This window comes from Microcaecilia unicolor, chromosome 3 (genome assembly GCF_901765095.1).
Source record: "Microcaecilia unicolor chromosome 3, aMicUni1.1, whole genome shotgun sequence".
In the NCBI taxonomy this organism is placed as follows: Eukaryota; Metazoa; Chordata; class Amphibia; order Gymnophiona; family Siphonopidae; genus Microcaecilia; species Microcaecilia unicolor.
In genome coordinates this window covers 122367187-122389616 of record NC_044033.1, presented here as the reverse complement: position 1 = coordinate 122389616, position 22430 = coordinate 122367187, and the positions used below count along the sequence as shown (strand labels likewise).

At 42.0% G+C, this 22430-nt stretch overlaps 1 protein-coding gene across 2 annotated transcripts in view; it reads right to left on the bottom strand.

Annotated features, from left to right (window-relative positions):
* LOC115465679 (serine palmitoyltransferase 3-like) overlaps positions 1-22430 on the bottom strand; it is a 247587-nt gene that overhangs the window by 33693 nt on the left and 191464 nt on the right. For both annotated transcript variants that reach the window (XM_030196336.1, XM_030196337.1), the window contains exon 9: positions 21839-21965. In XM_030196336.1, coding sequence (XP_030052196.1) covers positions 21839-21965 — 127 coding nt within the window. The remainder of the gene's footprint in view (positions 1-21838; positions 21966-22430) is intronic.

The following is a 22430-nucleotide window of genomic DNA, read 5'->3' as shown; positions in this document are numbered from 1 at the left end:
CGACCCTGAATAATTTTGTGTCATCGGCGAATTTAATTACCTCACTAGTTATTCCCATCTCTAGGTCATTTATAAATACATTAAAAAGCAACGGACCCAGCACAGACCCCTGCGGGACCCCACTAACTACCCTCCTCCACTGAGAATACTGGCCACGCAATCCTACTCTCTGCTTCCTATCTTTCAACCAGTTCTTAATCCATAATAGTACCCTACCTCCGATTCCATGACTCTGCAATTTCTTCAGGAGTCTTTCGTGCGGCACTTTGTCAAACGCCTTCTGAAAATCCAGATATACAATATCAACCGGCTCCCCATTGTCCACATGTTTGCTTACCCCCTCAAAAAAATGCATTAGATTGGTGAGGCAAGACTTCCCTTCACTAAATCCGTGCTGACTTTGTCTCATCAGTCCATGTTTTTGTATATGCTCTGCAATTTTATTCTTAATAATAGCCTCCACCATCTTGCCCGGCACCGACGTCAGACTCACCGGTCTATAATTTCCCGGATCTCCTCTGGAACCCTTCTTAAAAATCGGAGTAACATTGGCTACCCTCCAGTCTTCCGGTATTACACTCGATTTTAGGGGACAGATTGCATATTTCTAACAGTAGCTCCGCAAGTTCATTTTTTAGTTCTATTAATACTCTGGGATGAATACCATCAGGTCCCGGTGATTTACTACTCTTCAGCTTGCTGAACTGACCCATTACATCCTCCAAGGTTACAGAGAATTTGTTTAGTTTCTCCGACTCCGACTTATGTTATTTACGCCTCAATCTCCCTCTCTTTCACCTTCTAGTCCTTAGTCTCCTTTTCAACCTCATCTACCTACCAGCTTTTCCCATCTCCCTCATATGCCCTCTCCAGCAATCCCATTGTCCCCAGTCTTTCTCCTTCCCCAGTCTCCTATCCCCACTTCTCTTTCACCCACTCCCTTTATCTCCCATTTCTATTTTCTGTACTCACCCCTCTCATCCCTCATCTATTCTCCACTACCGCTCATCCTCTTACCAGCCCCAGCTCCATCCTTGTTTCTGCTTCCTTCCCTCATCTCCAGACCATTCTGTCTTTTACCCTCTACCCCCACCTCCTATTTCCTCTCCTTCACCATCTTTTTAACTCCATTTCCACCCTCAGAGACCAATATCCTTCCTCAGCACCTCATCCTTTTTTTTTTTTTTTTTAATTTTTATTTATCATTTTCAAAATAAAATTTACATTAAGTAAATATAGGAAAATCAGGTAAATATTCAAAGGCATATTTTCCCCCACCCCTATAACTCAAGGAGTAATAAAAGAAATTACATTGTTACTTAGTCCACAATATGGAATCAAGATATAAGGAAATGTTCAATAAGAAAAAGAAAACTAATTATAAGGGTAGAGCCCAGTTCTTGCCTGCGGTTTCAGCTCCCTACTGGGGTGACCAGAACTCTTTCGCCACCACTCTCTTTAACAGTTATAAACTGTCTCAGCTTATCTGGTTCAAAAAATACATAGAACATTGTATTTAAGGAAATTATACATCTACAAGCAAATTTCAATTTAAATGTGCCCCCTAGGGCGAGAACCCGGGGCCTAAGTCCCAAAAATTCTCGTCTCCTTCTCTGAGTATTTTTACTGAGATCGGGAAAAATTTGTATTTTTGATCCAAAGAACTGGGCAGCCATATGTCTGAAGTAAAGTCTGAAAACATGATTCCGATCAGTTTCAAAAGCAAAGGTGGCAAGAAGAGTCGTGCGCTCAGTTACAACTTCTAAAGATGATGTTTCTAAAAATTGTGTCAGATTCATTTCCGGAGTCTCTATCTGGGCTACATTAGCTCCTGTAACATAGAAAGCCTTCACAATAGGAGGCATAGCTTCTTTTGGAATACCAAGTACTTCAAGGAAATATTTTTTCAGCATTTCTATGGATGATATTAAAGGAGTCTTAGGAAAATTCAAAAATCTCAGGTTGTTACGCCTGAGTTGATTATCAAAAAATTCAATTTTCCTTCGAGTCAGATCTTTTTCAACGACCATATTAGCAACAGCAGTCTGTAAATTCTTTATTTCTTGCAAGTTTAACTCACTTTTAACTTCTTGTTAGCACCTCATCCTTTTTTGATGCATCTTATCCACCCTTCCAGTCCTTCCCACAGTTCTCTTACCCCTATTTCACACGTTCTCATACACCCAGCCCTTCTAACCATCCCCATTCATACCTATTCTCTCTAAGTTCCCATCAGTCTCACCATTCTTGAACATCTTCCCTCCATTATTCCCTCCAAATTCTTAATTCAGTCTCTCCCATGCATATTTCTGTGCTCTGGCCTCCAATCTTCAACATTCTCCAAATCAATCAGCAGGTCCCATCCGTCTTCTGCTCTGTTCAACTGCCTCTCCCACCCAGAGTTCCACTGAGCTTCTGTTCCCCTTCCCCCCCCCCCCCCCAAGTTCCATTCAGATTCTGCTCCCCTTCGACCTGACATCTGTCTGTCACTTCTCCTCCTGCCCTCAGCTTCTCTTGGACCATTTCTCTTCCCTCCTGGGGTGGTAGGGGAGGAATTTCATGTTGGTTTAAGTATGGGAATTTATATGCTTATTTACCCAAAGTAAAAGGAAACCAGAAAATAGAGAGCTGGACAGAATGGATGGGTCAGTTATCCTCTGCAGCGCTTTACAGTTACTATGTTATAAATACCACATCTATATTTATTATTGTGAAAGAAAAAACTATGAGTCACAGCAAAATTAAAAAAAACAAAACAAAAACAGGAAAATCTAACTGTGAGAAGGGGTAAGTGGGAGAATGGCAGAGACTATGAAATGTTTTTCCCTCCTCTACAGCTTCTGGATTTTTCACTTCTTGCACTCCCCCCCTTTACATAAAATATTTAGAATATACTAACATTTAAATGTTAGCAACTACAACTGTTCTTATGCTGCATAAAATCTGCAGGGATAGAAAGTGACCATCCACATCCACATACACTATTACTAGAGACTCCATTTTCATTATCTCAATTTGTAATGAACAAAAAACAATAATCCACGTCACATGAAAATGTGTAGTGAGCCTCCTAGATTACTATAAGAACTGTTCTACTACAAACCCCAGAAGACTATTACTAAACACAGATGATTAATCACCTAACATGTCAGTCCATCCACTGAAAAACAGCCAGCACATAGTGCAGTACATCTGGGATGTATTAGATATTACTGAGCTGCCAGTGATCTGAAAGCATTTAGGAAAAGCAGTTTTCTTCTATGTTTCTTAAACTGATAACACATTGCCAGATAGGTATATGCAAGAGGAGATTCTTACGAAACCACTAGAACCAATCTTAGAAAAGGGATATGGTCCCACGAACTCCTGCCTCATTCACATCAGCACACTGGGGCCTCTCGTGCCCATGGCCTGAAAACCAAGTTATTTAACTACAGCAGGTGTTCTTCATGGACAGCAGGATAAAAGTGCTCGCAGATGGGGATGCCATCCAATGGAACCCATGCAGAGAAGCTTCCCTAGCCTAGATTAGCAGCTTTTGAGATGCTATACTGCACATGTATTCACTTTTCTTTATGGCTGGCACACAATCTTCCCCGGTTTCTAAGAGCTTAGAGTAGAATACAACTCCTAGGGCAGATTAGTGAGGACTTGTACCTGATGTCCACGGATAAGCAGCTTGGCTTTCTCTTGAGGACAAGGGCTTTATGGATTGGACTCCTTCGCTACAGGCTATCTTCAACAGAAAAATGGAAAAATACTATAACATGCAGACAAATTTATTTTTGTTGGCAACTAGCCTTTTGTTTTTATTTGGAAGACACACTGGAAACGAATATATTGGTCCTGGGGATGGAATTGCATTTTAATCCCCAAAGATTCTGGAGGACCAACTGGCCAAACTTACTGTTGCATTGGGAGTCCCTTTCCAAGCACTTGTGAGAGATGAGAATATAGATTAAAGACCATGTTGCAGCCCTGCAAATCTCCTCAATGGAGGCCAATCTCATGGGCTACCAATGCAGCCATAGCATGGACATTACAAGACTTGATCCTCAAGTGTCAAGCCTGCCAGAGCGTAAATGGATATGCATTGTTTGCAAATTAGCATGCGTTTGGCAATGGAAGTCCCAGGTTTATTGGAGTCAAAAGAAATAAAAAACTGTGTGGACTATATAAGGAGTTTAGTCTGCTCCAAGCAGAAGCTCACTTGTAAGTGTGCAACACTCTTTCAGCTTTGTGAGCATGCAGCCGAAGGAAAAAATGATTGCAGGATGATAGACTGATCAAATTGGAAATGCAACACCATCACCTTAGGAAGGAACTTTAGATGCATGCGCAGAACCATCCTTTTGTTGAAAACCTTTGTATAGGGTAGATCAGATACTAATGTATGGAAGCTTTCCAACTCTGCATGCTGAACTGGCTCACAAGAGAGAGCTTCCAAATCAGGTATTTCATATCACAGGAGTCTAATTGCTCAAATGGGAAATTCTTCCTCAACTGGATTAGAATATTGCTAAGGTTGCAAGATAGGGAGGTAGATCGATGGTAGGCTTTAAGAGAGTCAAGTCAAGCATTAAGCAGAAAGCCAGTGGTTGTACAAGCTGATATGCACCAACTGCACTAAGGTGAATTCTCATGGAGTTGGTTTTAAAACCTGGTTCAGACAGATGTAGGTGGTGCTCAAACAGTTTTTGTGTGGTACAGGAAAAGGGTCTAGGATGTTCTGTCACACCAGACAGCAAACTTCTTCCATTTAAAACTATGATCGCCTAGTGGAATCTCACGTAGAAGCCAGAATGACAAGCAACACACTGTTAGGCAGATTCAGGATAGCTAAGGTCACCTGTTCAGCATCCAAACTGTGACAAAAAGCTGTTGGAATGCAGCAGTCAGGCTCAGGCACAGGCAACTGCCTCCAGCAGTGAGACAAGCACAGAGGAAGAAAACGGCAAACTCCTCAGTCTTTCACATAATGTGTTGCATGTATGGGCTCAAAGAGCTGGCAAGAAGTTACATGGGAAGTGGCAAGAAGCTACATGGGAAGTGATCATAGCAGTCTAAAAAACGTTCTCCCAAGTTTCCAGTCTCTGACCCTCCCTCTCTGGGGTACCACAGAATGAGATTTGGAGTTCTTGGCTCTTTTGAAAGCAGATTCAAACACTAGAGTGGTGAGGAAGCTGTTGCCTCTCAAATCAGGAACGCTTTGGACTCTATACATAGAGTAAACCTTCTTGCTGACTGGATTTATGGGGGTAGGGGGTATGTCTCCCCATTCTTAGCCGAATATCTAAGGATTCTGTCAATGGAAGATGTCTTCCTTGAGAAAATCAAGTATCAGGTTATTTGACATACTGCTCATCAAAATGGGATGTTTAAGTGGTTTGTATCAGTAATAAGATAAATTAAAACAGAATAGCAACAAAAGTTCTGTGCAATGTAGCAAAAATAAAATACAAAAAATTTGTACTGTTCATACTTCTAATTTTACATTGATTATTTAACAGAGAAAAAAAAATAAAAGAAAAAGCAATTCATTCATTTATATAGTGATCAGGTTCCTGAACTTCTCCACTTTTTCAGCCAGTACCAGTTCATATAGCCCATCATAATTTCATTGAATCGTAGTGCCATTATCCACTGCCACAATTATTTGGTTGCCCCCTCAGTTTTACAATGAAGTCCAAGAACACAGTATAAAGGTTTGCCTGATGCAAGGTGTCTTTAGGTCAGTCTCAAATTTCATACTAGAGGATTGCAACCTGAAATCCCATGATAATTCATTCCAGAGTCTAGGAGCTACTACTGCAAAAGCGGTATGTTTAGTAAAACAATTTTTGTGAAAGTGGGTATTTCAAGTCAGTTCTGTTGTAGGAAACAGAGCGAATGAAAAGATGTATAGGGAATAAGTGGACTTACAAGATAAGCTGGTAAACCAGATTAAAACATCCTATGAGCAAGCAACAGAATTTTAAAAGCAATTCTATAGGCGCTAGTAGCCATCAAAATTATCACTTGGCACCAAATATAAACTTTACAGCAAGGTTATGCATCACTGGAAGATTTAAGACTTTGTAGAAGAGAGTTGCAGTAGTTTTGTGTGGGGTGCAGACACGAAACTCAAAGTACTGGATTTCAGACATGCCGACTTTGGTAAAATGGGGGGGGGGGGGGGGGGAGTGTACCTGAAGGAACTGATGGCGTGGATAGGCATAAAAGTGGCAGGGACATGGTCCAAGCTGAAAGCTGCTATAAATATGGCAAAACATCCTATATAATAAAACTCACCCTCAACGTTCTGAGGACACTGACGTCACTGTCAGATCCTCCGGGCACTTCCTTCTGGTTCGAAGCCTTCGTGGTGGTGAAGCCACCGAAAACACTGTGTTGGGGCCCCGCCCTCGCGTCAAACGTGATGACGTCGAGGGCGGAGCAATGTCAGCAAATTGAAGGTGGCGTGCCAAGGTCCGCAACAATGGCGGACGAACGCCGACGGGGTGAGTAGGGGAGGGGGGGGGGAGGTCCAGAAGGAAACCGTGCTAGTGCCTGTTTCATTGCCGCAAGAAACGGGCATGTTTTACTAGTCTTTATATAAGGAAAGTAAACAAAAACGAGAAACAGGAAGCCGACATGGCTCTCCACAAAAGTGGCTCAAAAAATAAGGCCAAAAGATGCTGCATTTTAGAAATAGAGAAGAACGCAACTAGATGATTACAGAAAAGATTACCAGATTAAACGCAAAGAAGTGAAGAGGGAAATACAGCTAGCAAAAGCACACATGGAAGAAAAATGGCTAAATATGTAAAGAGAAGTGACAAGACCTTTTTCAGATATATTGTGGAAAGAAGAAACGCTAGGAATGGACTTTACAACTCAAAGATGCTGAGAACAGCTATATGGAGAATGAGGAGGATAAAGCAAACGTGCTAAAGAAATACTTCTATGTTTATGGAGGAAAATCCTGGAGAAGAACCACAGTTGGTTGCCAAGGGTATGCCTGGGAATGGAGTGAACATTGCACTATTCATAGAGGAAAGCATTTAAAAACAACTTGAAAACCTGAAAGTGAACAAAGCTGTAGGCCTGGCTGGGATACATCCCAGAATACTGAGGGAGCTCAGAAATCCTGGCGGAACCTCTTAAGGATTTATTTAATAGATCTTTAGAGAAAGGAGAGGTTCCGCAGGATTGGAGGTGTGTGGATGTAGTGCCTCTTCACAAAAGCAGTGACAGGGAAGAAGTGGGAAACTAAAGGCTGGTAAGCATCACGTTGGTGGTAAGAAAAATAATAGAGTCGCTGCTGAAAGAAGAGAGAGTTAATTTTCTAGAACCCAATGGGTTACAGAATCCAAGGCAACATGGTTTTACCAAAGGAAAATCCTGCCAAACAAATCTGATTTTTTTCACTGAGTGACCAAAGAACTAGATAATAAGCTGAGAGGGCTGAGCATAGGACCCCAAAGTGGTGAACCAGATTGGAAACTGGTTTACTGACATGACAGAAGATGAAGGTAAATGGAAGTTGCTTGGAGGAAGGGAAGGTGAGTAGTGGAATGCCTCAAGGATCAGTACTGGGGCCAATTCTGTTTAATATATTTGTGAGAGACATTGCTGAAGGGTTAGAAGGAAAAGTATGCCTTTTTACGGATGAGACAAAGATTTTCAATTAGGTGGAGGGTGTAGAAACCATGAAAAGAGATCTCCAAAAAAAATCAGAAGAATGGTCTAAGGCAGTGTTTACAAAGTCCAGTCCTGGAGTACTCCTTGCCAGTCAGGTTTTCAGGATATCCACAATTAATATGCACAAACTTGATTTGCATACAGTGCCTCCATTATATGAAATCTCTTTCATACATATTCATTGTGGATATCCTGAAAACCTGACTGGCATGGGGTACTCCAGGACAGGACTTGAGAAATGCTAGTCTAAGACAGCATTTTTCAACCGCTATGCTGCAGCTGCTCCCTAGAGTACAACGGGCAGGAGCAGAGCAGACTGACTTCTGACAACCCGAAGACCCAGAGCAGCAGGGGGCCCAATGCCACATTTCTCCCTGTTTCTTTGACTGTCCTCCCGCATCACAGTCCCCCTCCCCAGTCTACATCTTCAAGAAGCTCACCAGTAGCGGAAGTAATTCACAGCCACTGCTTGCTGCCTGCTTTGAGGCTCTTCTACCCTGGTCCACCCCTGCATAAACAGGAAGTTGCGGCAGAAGAGAGACTCCAAGTAGGATGAAAGCAGCAGCGGTGAATTACTGCTGCTGCCGTGGAACCTCCTTGAACATGCAGTTCAAGGTAGACTGGGGGGGGGGGGGGGGCGGAGAAATTGACTGGGGAGAAGGGAAGGTAATTAAAAGAAAAATCCTGGAACCATGAGGAGGAGGGGAGGAAAAGCACAGGGAAAAATGCTGGGCCTGTGGAGGGGAGGGAACGGAAGGGACCTGAAGAGTGGAGAGGAGTTAGGAAAGAAGGAGGGAAGAGACTGGACCAAGAGGGAGGGAAGAGAGATTAAATCAGATGGGCAGGGCAAGGAGGGAGGGAAGAGAGATTAAATCAGATGGGCAGGGCAAGGAGGGATGAGATACTGAACTACATGGGCAGGGCAGGAAGGGAGGGATGAGATACTGAACTACATGGGCAGGGCAGGAAGGGAGGGATGAGATACTGAACCATAGGGGGAGGGCAGAAACTGAGAATGGGGAAACCATAAGGGAGAGGGACTTGGGGATTGTCAAGGAAAAGAGTTAGAGGAGGATAATTTGTACAGAGGGTAAAGGGAGTAAAAGAAAGAAGGGAAAGGAACGAGATGGGAACTGAGAGAGCTAAGGGGTGAGAGAAGGAAATAGAAATTTGATAGGTAGTTGGAAAGTAAAATGTAGATGGAGGACTGCAGGGTGAGAAAGCGGTTGAAATCTGAACTGACAGAGGAAGAAAAAGAAAGGGAGGAAATCAAATAACTAAAAGAGAAAGATCAATACGTCAGAGACAGATGTAATAATGGAATGGAACAAGACAGGAGGACAGAAGATAAATGAGAAATGGAAAGAGAGCACAAGACAGACAGGAAAGCAGAAAAGAAAAATTAGGATAAACATGACGGAAAAATGCCAGACACCAAAGGTAGAAAAAATGTTTTATTTTGAATTTATTAACTATGTTAGTTTAGGAAATGTGCATCATGGATGCCTTTGTATTTATGTTCAGTATGACGAAATGCATTTCTGTTTTTATTTCTCCCTTGTTGTGGTACATGCCTAGCTTGACTTCTTGGGCTTCCCAGTTCAATTTTTGTCTTATTATCTCAATTTTTAATTTGTGATCTTGTTCTGTACTTGGTGATCCTGTGCATGTTATTTGTGACTAATTTCATTATCTTTGAAGTATTTTGTTGTCCTTTTGCCAAATTGTGTCTTCAACAAAAATATTCAACTATAAAGATAACACAATGATTACAAATGTAATTATTGAACTTTAAACACAACCTTAATAATCGTTTGTTAAATAACATATCCTTAAAAAAAAACTGATGGTGTGCCTTGACAATTTTTGCGCCTTGTTCGTGTGCTACAAGATGAAAGGTTGAAAATCACTGGTCTAAGGTCTGGCAGTTAAAATTTAAGGTGAAGAAATGTAGAGCGATGCACTTGGGGTGCAGAAATCCAAAGGAAATGCACAAGATAGGAGGCAAGAGATTGATAAGCACAGCTCAAGAGAGAGACCTTGGAGTGATGGTATCTGAGAATCTCAAGTGGGTGAAACAATGTGACAATGTGGTGGTCATGGCCAGAAGGATGCTAGGCTGCATAGAGGCAGGTATAACCAGCAGAAGAAAGGAGGTGTTGATGCCCCTGTTCAACTCATTGGTTAGGCCCCACTTGGAGTATTGTGCTCAGATTTAGAGGCTGTATCTTACTAAGGGATACCAAAACTGCTGATGAACAGACTCCATAAATCTTTTTCATTCTGTACAGTGGTGGAAATAAGTATTTGATCCCTTGCTGATTTTGTAAGTTTGCCCACTGACAAAGACATGAGCAGCCCATAATTGAAGGGTAGGTTATTGGTAACAGTGAGAGATAGCACATCACAAATTAAATCCGGAAAATCACATTGTGGAAAGTATATGAATTTATTTGCATTCTGCAGAGGGAAATAAGTATTTGATCCCCCACCAACCAGTAAGAGATCTGGCCCCTACAGACCAGGTAGATGCTCCAAATCAACTCGTTACCTGCATTACAGACAGCTGTCGGCAATGGTCACCTGTATGAAAGACACCTGTCCACAGACTCAGTGAATCAGTCAGACTCTAACCTCTACAAAATGGCCAAGAGCAAGGAGCTGTCTAAGGATGTCAGGGACAAGATCATACACCTGCACAAGGCTGGAATGGGCTACAAAACCATCAGTAAGACGCTGGGCGAGAAGGAGACAACTGTTGGTGCCATAGTAAGAAAATGGAAGAAGTACAAAATGACTGTCAATCGACAAAGATCTGGGGCTCCACGCAAAATCTCACCTCGTGGGGTATCCTTGATCATGAGGAAGGTTAGAAATCAGCCTACAACTACAAGGGGGGAACTTGTCAATGATCTCAAGGCAGCTGGGACCACTGTCACCACGAAAACCATTGGTAACACATTACGACATAACGGATTGCAATCCTGCAGTGCCCGCAAGGTCCCCCTGCTCCGGAAGGCACATGTGACGGCCCGTCTGAAGTTTGCCAGTGAACACCTGGATGATGCCGAGAGTGATTGGGAGAAGGTGCTGTGGTCAGATGAGACAAAAATTGAGCTCTTTGGCATGAACTCAACTCGCCGTGTTTGGAGGAAGAGAAATGCTGCCTATGACCCAAAGAACACCGTCCCCACTGTCAAGCATGGAGGTGGAAATGTTATGTTTTGGGGGTGTTTCTCTGCTAAGGGCACAGGACTACTTCACCGCATCAATGGGAGAATGGATGGGGCCATGTACCGTACAATTCTGAGTGACAACCTCCTTCCCTCCGCCAGGGCCTTAAAAATGGGTCGTGGCTGGGTCTTCCAGCACGACAATGACCCAAAACATACAGCCAAGGCAACAAAGGAGTGGCTCAGGAAGAAGCACATTAGGGTCATGGAGTGGCCTAGCCAGTCACCAGACCTTAATCCCATTGAAAACTTATGGAGGGAGCTGAAGCTGCGAGTTGCCAAGCGACAGCCCAGAACTCTTAATGATTTAGAGATGATCTGCAAAGAGGAGTGGACCAAAATTCCTCCTGACATGTGTGCAAACCTCATCATCAACTACAGAAGACGTCTGACCGCTGTGCTTGCCAACAAGGGTTTTGCCACCAAGTATTAGGTCTTGTTTGCCAGAGGGATTAAATACTTATTTCCCTCTGCAGAATGCAAATAAATTCATATACTTTCCACAATGTGATTTTCCGGATTTAATTTGTGATGTGCTATCTCTCACTGTTACTAATAACCTACCCTTCAATTATGGGCTGCTCATGTCTTTGTCAGTGGGCAAACTTACAAAATCAGCAAGGGATCAAATACTTATTTCCACCACTGTATATAAAAGAAAGATCTTGGTAACCTACTATAATTACATAACCAAAAACATCTCCTTAAGGTCTCAAGTAATGTTGCATAACAATATGCACTTCTTTGAGCTCAAAAATACCCTGGTATTTTAATTTATTTTCCAGGGCAAATCCAATGGTCAAACAGCGAGCAATGCCCACTACCAGGTGCGACTCCTGCCAAGTCAGGCTGGTCAACATCCTGAATATTCCTGCTTTGGCAGTCTGCACAGGCTGCTGACACAAGGACCAAAGGAGCACCAAAAACAGTAGCACACACAGGCCAAAAAAGAGGGGTACTGGCACTTGCTATGGTGCTAACAGCAACTTGAAACTAGGCCTTGGAAGGAGGCAACAGAAATTGACCAAGGGAAAATCAATGGGACAGTGCCAACGGATAGAATAATGTGGAGCTCAGAGTGCCAAAGCGGTAGAAGGCCAGGGATGATAGTGGAAGGGAACAGAGGAAAGAAGACTAGCAACCAAGAAAGGAATGTGCTGGTTTGGCCTGCTTAGAACTACACGTGATGCAGAATGAACATAAAAGCTTTGAGGCAGAAGCCTGTGTAGGCCAAAGAGAAGCCATCAGCTAGTAAGTGATTGATCTGTTTTACCTAGTATCTATCAGGGGCCCAGGTCTCTCATGATTTTCACAGATATTAAAGGGTATTGCTTCTGGAGGGTGAACAGTGATTTGATAACAGTGTTAGGACACCAGATGGGTAGGTCTTGCAACAAAAATTGTTACTATACATCAAGATTGCATTAAGTTCTGCGCACGGGTACAACCTGTCGCTGCAGGAACAAGCAGTAATTGAAGGGCTGAGGTATGATGGAAGAGTACTTCCTATATATTCACAATAAAATGAGCAGAAAAAAGTGGGGGAAAGCATGAAGAGGAATGCACTGGGAATGCTATTCAAAAGGGGGTGATTTTCATCAATAAATTTAGTTTTTACAAAAAGTAAACATCAGTTAAAACCAATTCAAAACTTCAAAAACACACAGCTCGAGTCTCATGATGCTTTCCAGGATTTCCCCATAGATAATGGGATGTGCACAGAATTGGTCTACACTGTACATACAGTTATGTAACTATGAAATCTGCTATGACCATATCCATGTTTTAGAGGAAGAGAAGACAAATTGTGGTAGAGGAGGAAGATTTGAATTCATCACTAAAGAGACTCTGGAGGAGGGAAGCCAGAGCTGCTGCATCAATCAAACATAGCTGAAGCCTCCTCGCAGCAGAGTCTTAAGTAGAGAGTTGCACGGAGACAGAAATCCAACCCATCCCTCGCTGGGATCTAACCCGTCCCCATCTGTCCCCGCCACAAGTAATCTCCTCCATCCTAGCTCCCGGTCCGCAAAGCCCTTGCCATCCCGCAGTCACCTTGACCCCCCCCCCCCCCCCCAAAAAAAAAGCCAGATTCTATAAGCAGCAAAAATACTAGTAAAAGTAACATAAATCACTTTCTTCCGTACTCTAAGATAACAGATGTACAGATCAGCACAAGACCCAAAGCAGTCCAAATTCCAAAACAAGTCAGAAACAACAGTTTATACCTAATTGTACAACCACCCTTAGGATTCACATTTGGGATTAAAAAGGAAACCATGTACATGTAAGGACTAGATAAGGACTGGATAAATGAATTAAAACAAAGTTTAAAGCAAATGCCCTTAATATGTAATACTTGGTGCAGTAGTCACATAGCAAGCAACCTGAGACAATAGATTTATTTTCTACTGAACATAATTATTAAGAACTTGGTAGCTAATAGTGTTCTGAACTGGTCAATATGGGCACATTTGGACTGACGCTGGACAAAACTTCTGCATGAAGGAAGCACTTCTCTAATTATTTAATACCTTTCTGTGAAAAAGTAGTAATAAAAAAGGCAAGTACATTTTTATAATATACCACTGCAATTCACAAAAGAAGAGGAGCAAATTCCTACATGCCATCTTTATCTTTTGACACAGGCAGAGGGGGATAAAAAAAAAAAAGATTTTAAATGCTCCCAGGTTTGAACTTAATGCATGTTTAATGTGGGATATAAATGTCACAAATAAGTAAATAAATAGAAACTCTGAATGTTGAGCACCTGATTCTCATACATATCTGTTTTAGTGGGCCTTTACCAGGAGAAAAAAAAAATCTGTGCATGAATACAAGACATGCTAGGGTGTCCCTTTAACCAGCCCCTCCAAATAACAAATGGATTATGATTTATAACAAGTTACTGCTCTATCTATGAAAAGCTATTCTGTCATACTTCCTCTGTGCACATCCATATGCTGTACAAGTCAGCCTGTTTAAAAATATAAGGGAGATTTAAAACGCCACAAAGAACGACAATGTGGATGCAAGCAGCTCATAGGTTCGTTTGCTTTGTTTTGAGTGTACGGCGATGAAGCAGCACGAGGAAGGAGAAACAGACCCTTTTACCTTCCCGACTCCATCCATCTACCTCCCCTCTGACTCTAGGTGCCCTCCCAGCACATACAGTGGTGGAAATAAGTATTTGATCCCTTGCTGATTTTGTAAGTTTGCCCACTGACAAAGACATGAGCAGCCCATAATTGAAGGGTAGGTTATTGGTAACAGTGAGAGATAGCACATCACAAATTAAATCCGGAAAATCACATTGTGGAAAGTATATGAATTTATTTGCATTCTGCAGAGGGAAATAAGTATTTAATCCCTCTGGCAAACAAGACCTAATACTTGGTGGCAAAACCCTTGTTGGCAAGCACAGCGGTCAGACGTCTTCTGTAGTTGATGATGAGGTTTGCACACATGTCAGGAGGAATTTTGGTCCACTCCTCTTTGCAGATCATCTCTAAATCATTAAGAGTTCTGGGCTGTCGCTTGGCAACTCGCAGCTTCAGCTCCCTCCATAAGTTTTCAATGGGATTAAGGTCTGGTGACTGGCTAGGCCACTCCATGACCCTAATGTGCTTCTTCCTGAGCCACTCCTTTGTTGCCTTGGCTGTATGTTTTGGGTCATTGTCGTGCTGGAAGACCCAGCCACGACCCATTTTTAAGGCCCTGGCGGAGGGAAGGAGGTTGTCACTCAGAATTGTACGGTACATGGCCCCATCCATTCTCCCATTGATGCGGTGAAGTAGTCCTGTGCCCTTAGCAGAGAAACACCCCCAAAACATAACATTTCCACCTCCATGCTTGACAGTGGGGACGGTGTTCTTTGGGTCATAGGCAGCATTTCTCTTCCTCCAAACACGGCGAGTTGAGTTCATGCCAAAGAGCTCAATTTTTGTCTCATCTGACCACAGCACCTTCTCCCAATCACTCTCGGCATCATCCAGGTGTTCACTGGCAAACTTCAGACGGGCCGTCACATGTGCCTTCCGGAGCAGGGGGACCTTGCGGGCACTGCAGGATTGCAATCCGTTATGTCGTAATGTGTTACCAATGGTTTTCGTGGTGACAGTGGTCCCAGCTGCCTTGAGATCATTGACAAGTTCCCCCCTTGTAGTTGTAGGCTGATTTCTAACCTTCCTCATGATCAAGGATACCCCACGAGGTGAGATTTTGCGTGGAGCCCAGATCTTTGTCGATTGACAGTCATTTTGTACTTCTTCCATTTTCTTACTATGGCACCAACAGTTGTCTCCTTCTCGCCCAGCGTCTTACTGATGGTTTTGTAGCCCATTCCAGCCTTGTGCAGGTGTATGATCTTGTCCATGACATCCTTAGACAGCTCCTTGCTCTTGGCCATTTTGTAGAGGTTAGAGTCTGACTGATTCACTGAGTCTGTGGACAGGTGTCTTTCATACAGGTGACCATTGCCGACAGCTGTCTGTCATGCAGGTAACGAGTTGATTTGGAGCATCTACCTGGTCTGTAGGGGCCAGATCTCTTACTGGTTAGTGGGGGATCAAATACTTATTTCCCTCTGCAGAATGCAAATAAATTCATATACTTTCCACAATGTGATTTTCCGGATTTAATTTGTGATGTGCTATCTCTCACTGTTACCAATAGCCTACCCTTCAATTATGGGCTGCTCATGTCTTTGTCAGTGGGCAAACTTACAAAATCAGCAAGGGATCAAATACTTATTTCCACCACTGTAGCTTGAGGCAGCCTGGTGGGCTAATGTCTTCGGAGCAGAAAAGATCCCCACTCTTTCCTGTCCGGTACCATGGTGCTGATCCTCTCCTTTCTGCTTTTTTTTTTTAACATGGCTGCCGAGAGTTCTAGCGGGCCTCAAAAGACTGTTAAATGTGTACATTTTTGATACTTTTTCACGACAGTTCTATTATTAGGTTTCAATTTACTGTTTTCAAGTGTATCTCATTTATTATATTTATGTTTATTCTTGGTTATTTTACTATTGTAATGCTGTTAAAGGTTTTATGTTAAACTGTACCTGCTATACACTGCTTTGCGCAAATCTCTTCATAAAGGCAATCAATAAATCCAAATAAAAATAAATAAAAATAAACAATCTTGCAATAATTTAGTGATAAAAATGAATTACAAGTCTGTAAAAATGTAGGTCTTATTTGAAAGATACAATCTCTAACCAATCCTAATTTGCTTATTTGAAATATACCAACATCAGAGAGAGAAGTGCTATATCCTGAAGTACAGAACTTAAGAAAATATGTCTACAAGATATTACACTAAGATTAATGGTTACTTCCACTTTCTCTTCACAATACCATTGTAATATATTTCATCTTCATTGTATCTCTGGTCTTAAGAATAAAAGTTTGAGAATCAGGTTGCGAAATAGGAAAGCCAGGACTGAACTCTTGCTTCTCATGGACACACTTAAGTTTCCAAGTTTAATTTCACACACTGCCAAACAATGCCATATGGGTGGTTTAAAATTTCCTAAGAAGATTAAAAAGAAGTTTAAGGGAAACACAACATGGTAAAGAAATACAGTTCATTTCTTGCATTGTGTGTCTGCATTGAAATTTTACCCTGTCTTAACCTTGTCTGCATTAAGCTTCATTTTGTTGAAGTATAACCAGCCTGCAACGGAATCAAGTTTAATATTCAAAGAAGAAATATCAATATGTCTGTATGAGCTAGGCATCCTTTTACTAAGCTGTGTTAGGCGCTAATGTGCGCCTAACGCAGAACGTATTAATGCGTTCTGTGTTAGTTTTGTGATATATACAAAAAAAAAATTACTTTTTTTTTTGAGGGGGTATATATTAGGGGCAGAAAGTAGGCAATACTGTACAACTATATTACTGTGCGCATGGTTAACACAAGAGCCCTTACTACATACAAAACAGGTAGTGGTAAGTGCTCCCACGGAAATTTTAGAAAACGGCTGTGCACTAATAGGCAGTAACATCAGAACTTTTCTTAGTATCCTTCAGTATAGGGCAAATATAAGCTGATTTCCATGCCTTTGGTACAATGCCTTGTTCCAAAGACGATACAATCAGATTATGATCATATGGTAGAAAAGAGTGGTTCAAACTTCTTAATTAAAACAAAAGGAATGACCTTAGACAAAATACTTCACCCTCCATTGACTCAGGTATAATGGATTAAGCAGCCCTGGTGCCGGGCAGACTTGTACGGTCAATGTCCCATATATACAATTCAGTTTAGGATGGACTAGAAGAGGGATTCATCAGCAAGTTCAGTAGCTGTAAAGTGAGGACAGTGCTGGGTAGACCTTTTAAGGTCTGTGTCTCGCAACTGGCAAGATGGATTCAGATAGGCTGGAGTGGGCTTTGACAGCAACGCCAGCAGTTGGAACATAAGGACAGTGCCGGGCAGACTGCTATGGTCTATACCCCAGAAATGCCAAAGACAGACAATGATCAAGTATTTTATATCACATTCATTGCTGATTTAATCACGAATTGATAATGAGTTTGACTGTTGGGCACACTGGATGGACCATCCAGGTCTTTATCTGCTGTCATTTACTATGTTACTTGGGCAGAGAAATAACTTGTGTATCCGAATTAACTTGTCTTGAGCTTGGATTTGGAAAAAGGTGGGTAAATTGTAAAATCCAAACCCTAATCATCCACAGCAAGGGAGACACACACAGCAGCTAAAGAACCTGAAGAAAGCAACTCAACATTTAGGGCTGGTTCACCTACCAGCAGCTGGTGCTGAATTCCACTCCACCCCCAATTCTTTTTGGAACCTCTGAGCTTGGCAAAGACTATATCACACAGATCCTTAAGCTCTTCCTTTCTTTTCCATGGCTTTCTAAAGCTCAAAATGTAACCCACAGGACAGATTTGTGAAACCACAGACATGGTAAACAAAATCTGCAGAGTTACTGTGGAACAAGTGTGCTCTCTCCTGGCAGATGTGTTTTACATCATAACTTTTCAATGTGTCTGTTGCTGCCTGTCTTTTATCAAAAGTATATTGGGGAGGGGAGAGGCAATTAGAGATGACAGTGAAGACATTCTCACTATGCAGAACTAACATACCTTTGTAACTATCCTGCCCCGCAGCTACCAAGTTGGGAGTTAACAGTTGATACTTGTAGTCGCATCCTCCCAATCCTGGCCCAATGCATTCAAAGACAATTTTAAATTATAAATGATAAAGGAATTGAACCATTTTATTTGTCCCCAAAATTCAAACAACAGAGACCAAATTCAATAATACATTTTTTCCCAGAAATATATGGCAGATAATCCCAGATTTGGTAGTAAAAATAGTTTTTGTATGCATATTACTTGACTACCGCAAACATAAATACTAGAAGAGAGTCATATCCGTTAAGAAAGAACCTTTCCCTTGCAATCACAAAGAATTGTTATACAAGCAACTTGAGGAAACCTTCAGAATAAACATCAGATAAGCAGTTTTCTCTATTTTATATTACTATTACAATCTTAAATCAGCTTTCCAACACAATCCTAGACAAACACGGTTTAATGGGGCAGAGTTCAGCCTACAGAAGTCTTGTCTCACCAATTTGCTTCATTTCTTTGAAGGCGTGCATAAAAATGTGGATAAAGGTGAGCTGGTTGATATAGTGTATCTAGATTTTCAGAAAACATTTTACAAAGTTCCTTATGAGAGACTCCTGAGAAAATCAGAGAGTCAATGGATAGAAGGCAAGGTTCTGGTGTGGATTAGGAATTGGTTATTGGACAGAAAACAGAGGGTAGGGTTAAATGGTCATTTCTCTCAATGGAGGAGGGTGAACAGTGGCGTGCCGCAGAGATCTGTATTGGGACTGGTGCTATTTAACACATTTATAAATGATATGGAAATCTGAATGAGTGAGGATCTGCAAATGACAAAACTATTCAAGATTGTTAAAACATGTGCGGACTGTGAAATATTTCAGGAAGACCTTAGGAAATTGGAAGACTGGGAATCCAAATGGCAGATGAAATTTAATGTGGACAAATGCAAGGTGATGTACATTGGAAAGAATAATCTGAATCATAGTTACACGATGCTAGATTCCAGCTTTGGGGTCAGCACTCAGGAAAAAGATCTAGGTGTTGTTGTAGAAAATACACCAAAATGTTCTGCTCAGTGTGTGGCAGTGGCCAAAACAGCAAACAGGATGTTAGGAGTTATTATGAAAGGGATGGTGAATAAGACCAAAATAATATAATGCCTTTGTATTGCTCCATGATGCGACCGCACCTTGAGTACTGCGCTCAGTTCTGGTCGCCGTATCTCAAAAAAGATATAGCGGAATTAGAAAAGGTTCAAAGAAGAGCGACTAAAATGATAACGGAAATGATAACGGGGATGGAACCCCTCTCATATGAGGAAAGGCTAAAGAGATTAGAGCTCTTCAGTTTGGAAAAAAGAAACAGATCAGGGGAGATATGATTGAGGTCTACAAAATCCTGAGCAGTGTAGAACAAGTAGAAGTAAATCGATTTTTCACTCGTTCCAAAAGTACAAAGACTAGGGGACACTCAAGAAAGTTACATGGAAATACTTTTAAAACAAATAGGAGAAATGTTTTTTACTCAATGAATAGTTAAGCTCTAGAACTCTTTGCCAAAGGATGTAGTAACAGTGGTTATCGTATCTGGGTTTAAAAAAAAAAGGTTTGGACAAGTTCCTGTAGGAAAAGTCCATAGTCTGCTATTGAGACAGACATGGGAAAGCAACTGCTTGCCCTGGAATTGGTAGCATGGAGTGTTGCCACCAGGTACTTGTGAGTACCGTTGAGAACAGGATACTGGACTAGATGGACCATTGGTCTGACCCAGTACGGCTACTCTTATGCTCTTATGTTATGTTCTTATGAGGAACACGGCTCAGTGAATTTTTTCCAAGCCTTCCATGCACATGTGTGTGTATGTGTGTGTCTGTATAGTTATGTCAGGTCTGTGTATGCCTGACTTAGAGGAGAAAAGGGAGGTGGTGGTGGTGGCAGCTGTGTGTGTGTGTGGGGGGGGGGGGTTATTTTGGGGGACTAGGGTTGCTATGTTTCACACTAAGTTTCCATGTGCAGAAGCTGAAACTGTTTCTCCAATAAAAATGCACCGAGCCATTATTTTCAGGAGCGGATTTCTCCTTACAGTTTGATCCAACCCATTTTCCAATTAAATGTGTCTTCACTGGGTTCTCCTCAATCCCAAAACTGATCTTATTCCATTAAATTGGAGATTTATTTTGCCTCCCAGGTATCCTCCTTTTATATAATCAAATACAATGGAAGTTGGAAATAAAAGAATAAACAAGTGGAACACAGCTTACATGGAACCTGCAAACACACTTGCACTTCTGATTTTAAAATAATTAGACTTGGTAGGAAATGGGGAGTGGTGGAACAAAAGGTAGAGAGAAGAAAAGGTGCATCAAATACAGAACCTGCATACAAGTAAGCTTATCAAAAAGAAGCTTTTGGGGTAAGACTTTTATAATTATGGAATAATAGAAACATGACGGCAGATAAGAACCAAATGGCCCATCCAGTCTGCCCAACCACAGCAACCACTATCTCCTCCTTTTTCTAAGAGATCACACGAATGATTTCACACACGTACATAAAGCAAGCTCCAGAATCTGGAGTTACTTAGGGCCTGATGCACAAAGCTTACCGTGCTTGCAATGTTTGCTTTAGACCAGTTGGAGCCGGTCTAAAGCAAACGTTATTTAGCATCTAATGCACAAAGGGATTCTGCGTAGCTTTAACTGTTTTCTGTAGCTGTTAGCGATAATCCAAGGCAAATGTATTACTATTGGTTCATTAGTATTAAAATTAGCATTCTGTGTGATGTACAACCATTTCCATGTAATGCACAGAAAGGAGCGCCTACCTTGAACATGCAAAGTTTTCCGGCAGGTCTCGAGTTTTTGTTGTGCGAGGGCGACTTCTGGAAGGAACACTCTGCTCGCATTTTTCAATAGCAAAACTTGTCCGAGCGCAGAGAACAGCTTAGAGGGGTGTAGAAACAAGCAGGCAGCTAGTTGGCTGGGGAGAGCCCCTGTGATGACAGCTGGGGGAGGTGGGGGCTTTCAGCAAGGAGATTTTTTTTCAATAGCAAATCAATGTGGGAGAGCAGAGAACAGCTTAGGAGCCAGAAACAAGCAGACAGCCAACTGGCCTATGATGTCAGCTGGGGAGGGGGGAGAAACAAGTAGACAGCCAATCAGCTGGGGGGGGGGGGGGGTCTTTCAGCAAGGAGGAGATTCCCAAGTGAAATCATTGAGGCAACCTAAGGGAAGGCAAGTAAGCAGCAGAAGGAAGGTGGAGCCAGCATCAGAGCACTGAAAGAGAAAGGACAGAATTCAGCAGTGGGATCCCTGGGCATGCACAGAACATGGACACTTACCAAGAGACTGTTCTGCGCATGTGCTAGGCGCTTTCCCTACCGAGCTGCTTGCTGAATTAAAGTGGAATATCATTTGCATGCAATTTTCTTTGAGCATCGCTCACTATTTCAAAATTGGTAACTTCTACCATGGATCTAAATGCACACGGTTTTTAATGGGGACTAGCATCAGCCCCTTGGTGCCATGTTGGTCACTAGGGGTACCTTAATAAAAGGAGTCTGTAGCTGAAGAACTCACTCCACAGACTGAGTGCTACTTTATATCAGTCTGACCCATGAACCAAAACTATAATCTGACAGACAAGTGGGTTATGAGAAACAGACGGTAAACTGGTCATTTTTACAGGAGTATTACAAAACACTAGCTCTTAGAAATAAAACGAGCAGTTTCCAGTTTTATGATGACTGTAAATAGCTTGAACTGTTGAACTGAGATCAAACATTTTAAAGCTAAATTGTGTATAAGGAAATATTCCATACCAACTGTGGTTCCGTCGACTCCCATGATGCATTTCATCACCCTAATGATTTGTTGTACCACAGGAACAGGCATAGATGTTGCATACACAGCACTGTGTGAGTGGGTTCGTAAATAGTCCACAAGTTCCTTAAGAAAATAAACAGAATCAATGTTTTCTTTCTATGCTGAAAACAATTACTTCTTCCAGCCGCTACTGACGTAATAGATGACTAAACGTTTCAACAGATCCCATTAAGAGGGTCCCTGGATCAGTCAGGTCTGCCCCCTGGATCTGAAGGGGCCGCTGCAGCTTCTGGTTATCACTGCTCAAAGGTGACATCTATTGGTCTGATTCAGGCCCACTACTGCAAGGCTTCTGAAGGCCTAAAACAGGACCATCACTGTAATAACTAGACCAGGTATGTTGGAGTGGGGGGGGGGGGGGGGAGGGTGTTAAATCAAAATAGTGGAAAAATCCTCATGTAGCTGCAATTGAAGCTCTTGGCATCAGGATTCTGACTCTAGTTCTGAGGGCTTAGCATATATTGGTGTAGGTTCTGACTGTTATGGCCACCTTATGCACAGAAATTGTCCACACAAGAAAAGTGTGCA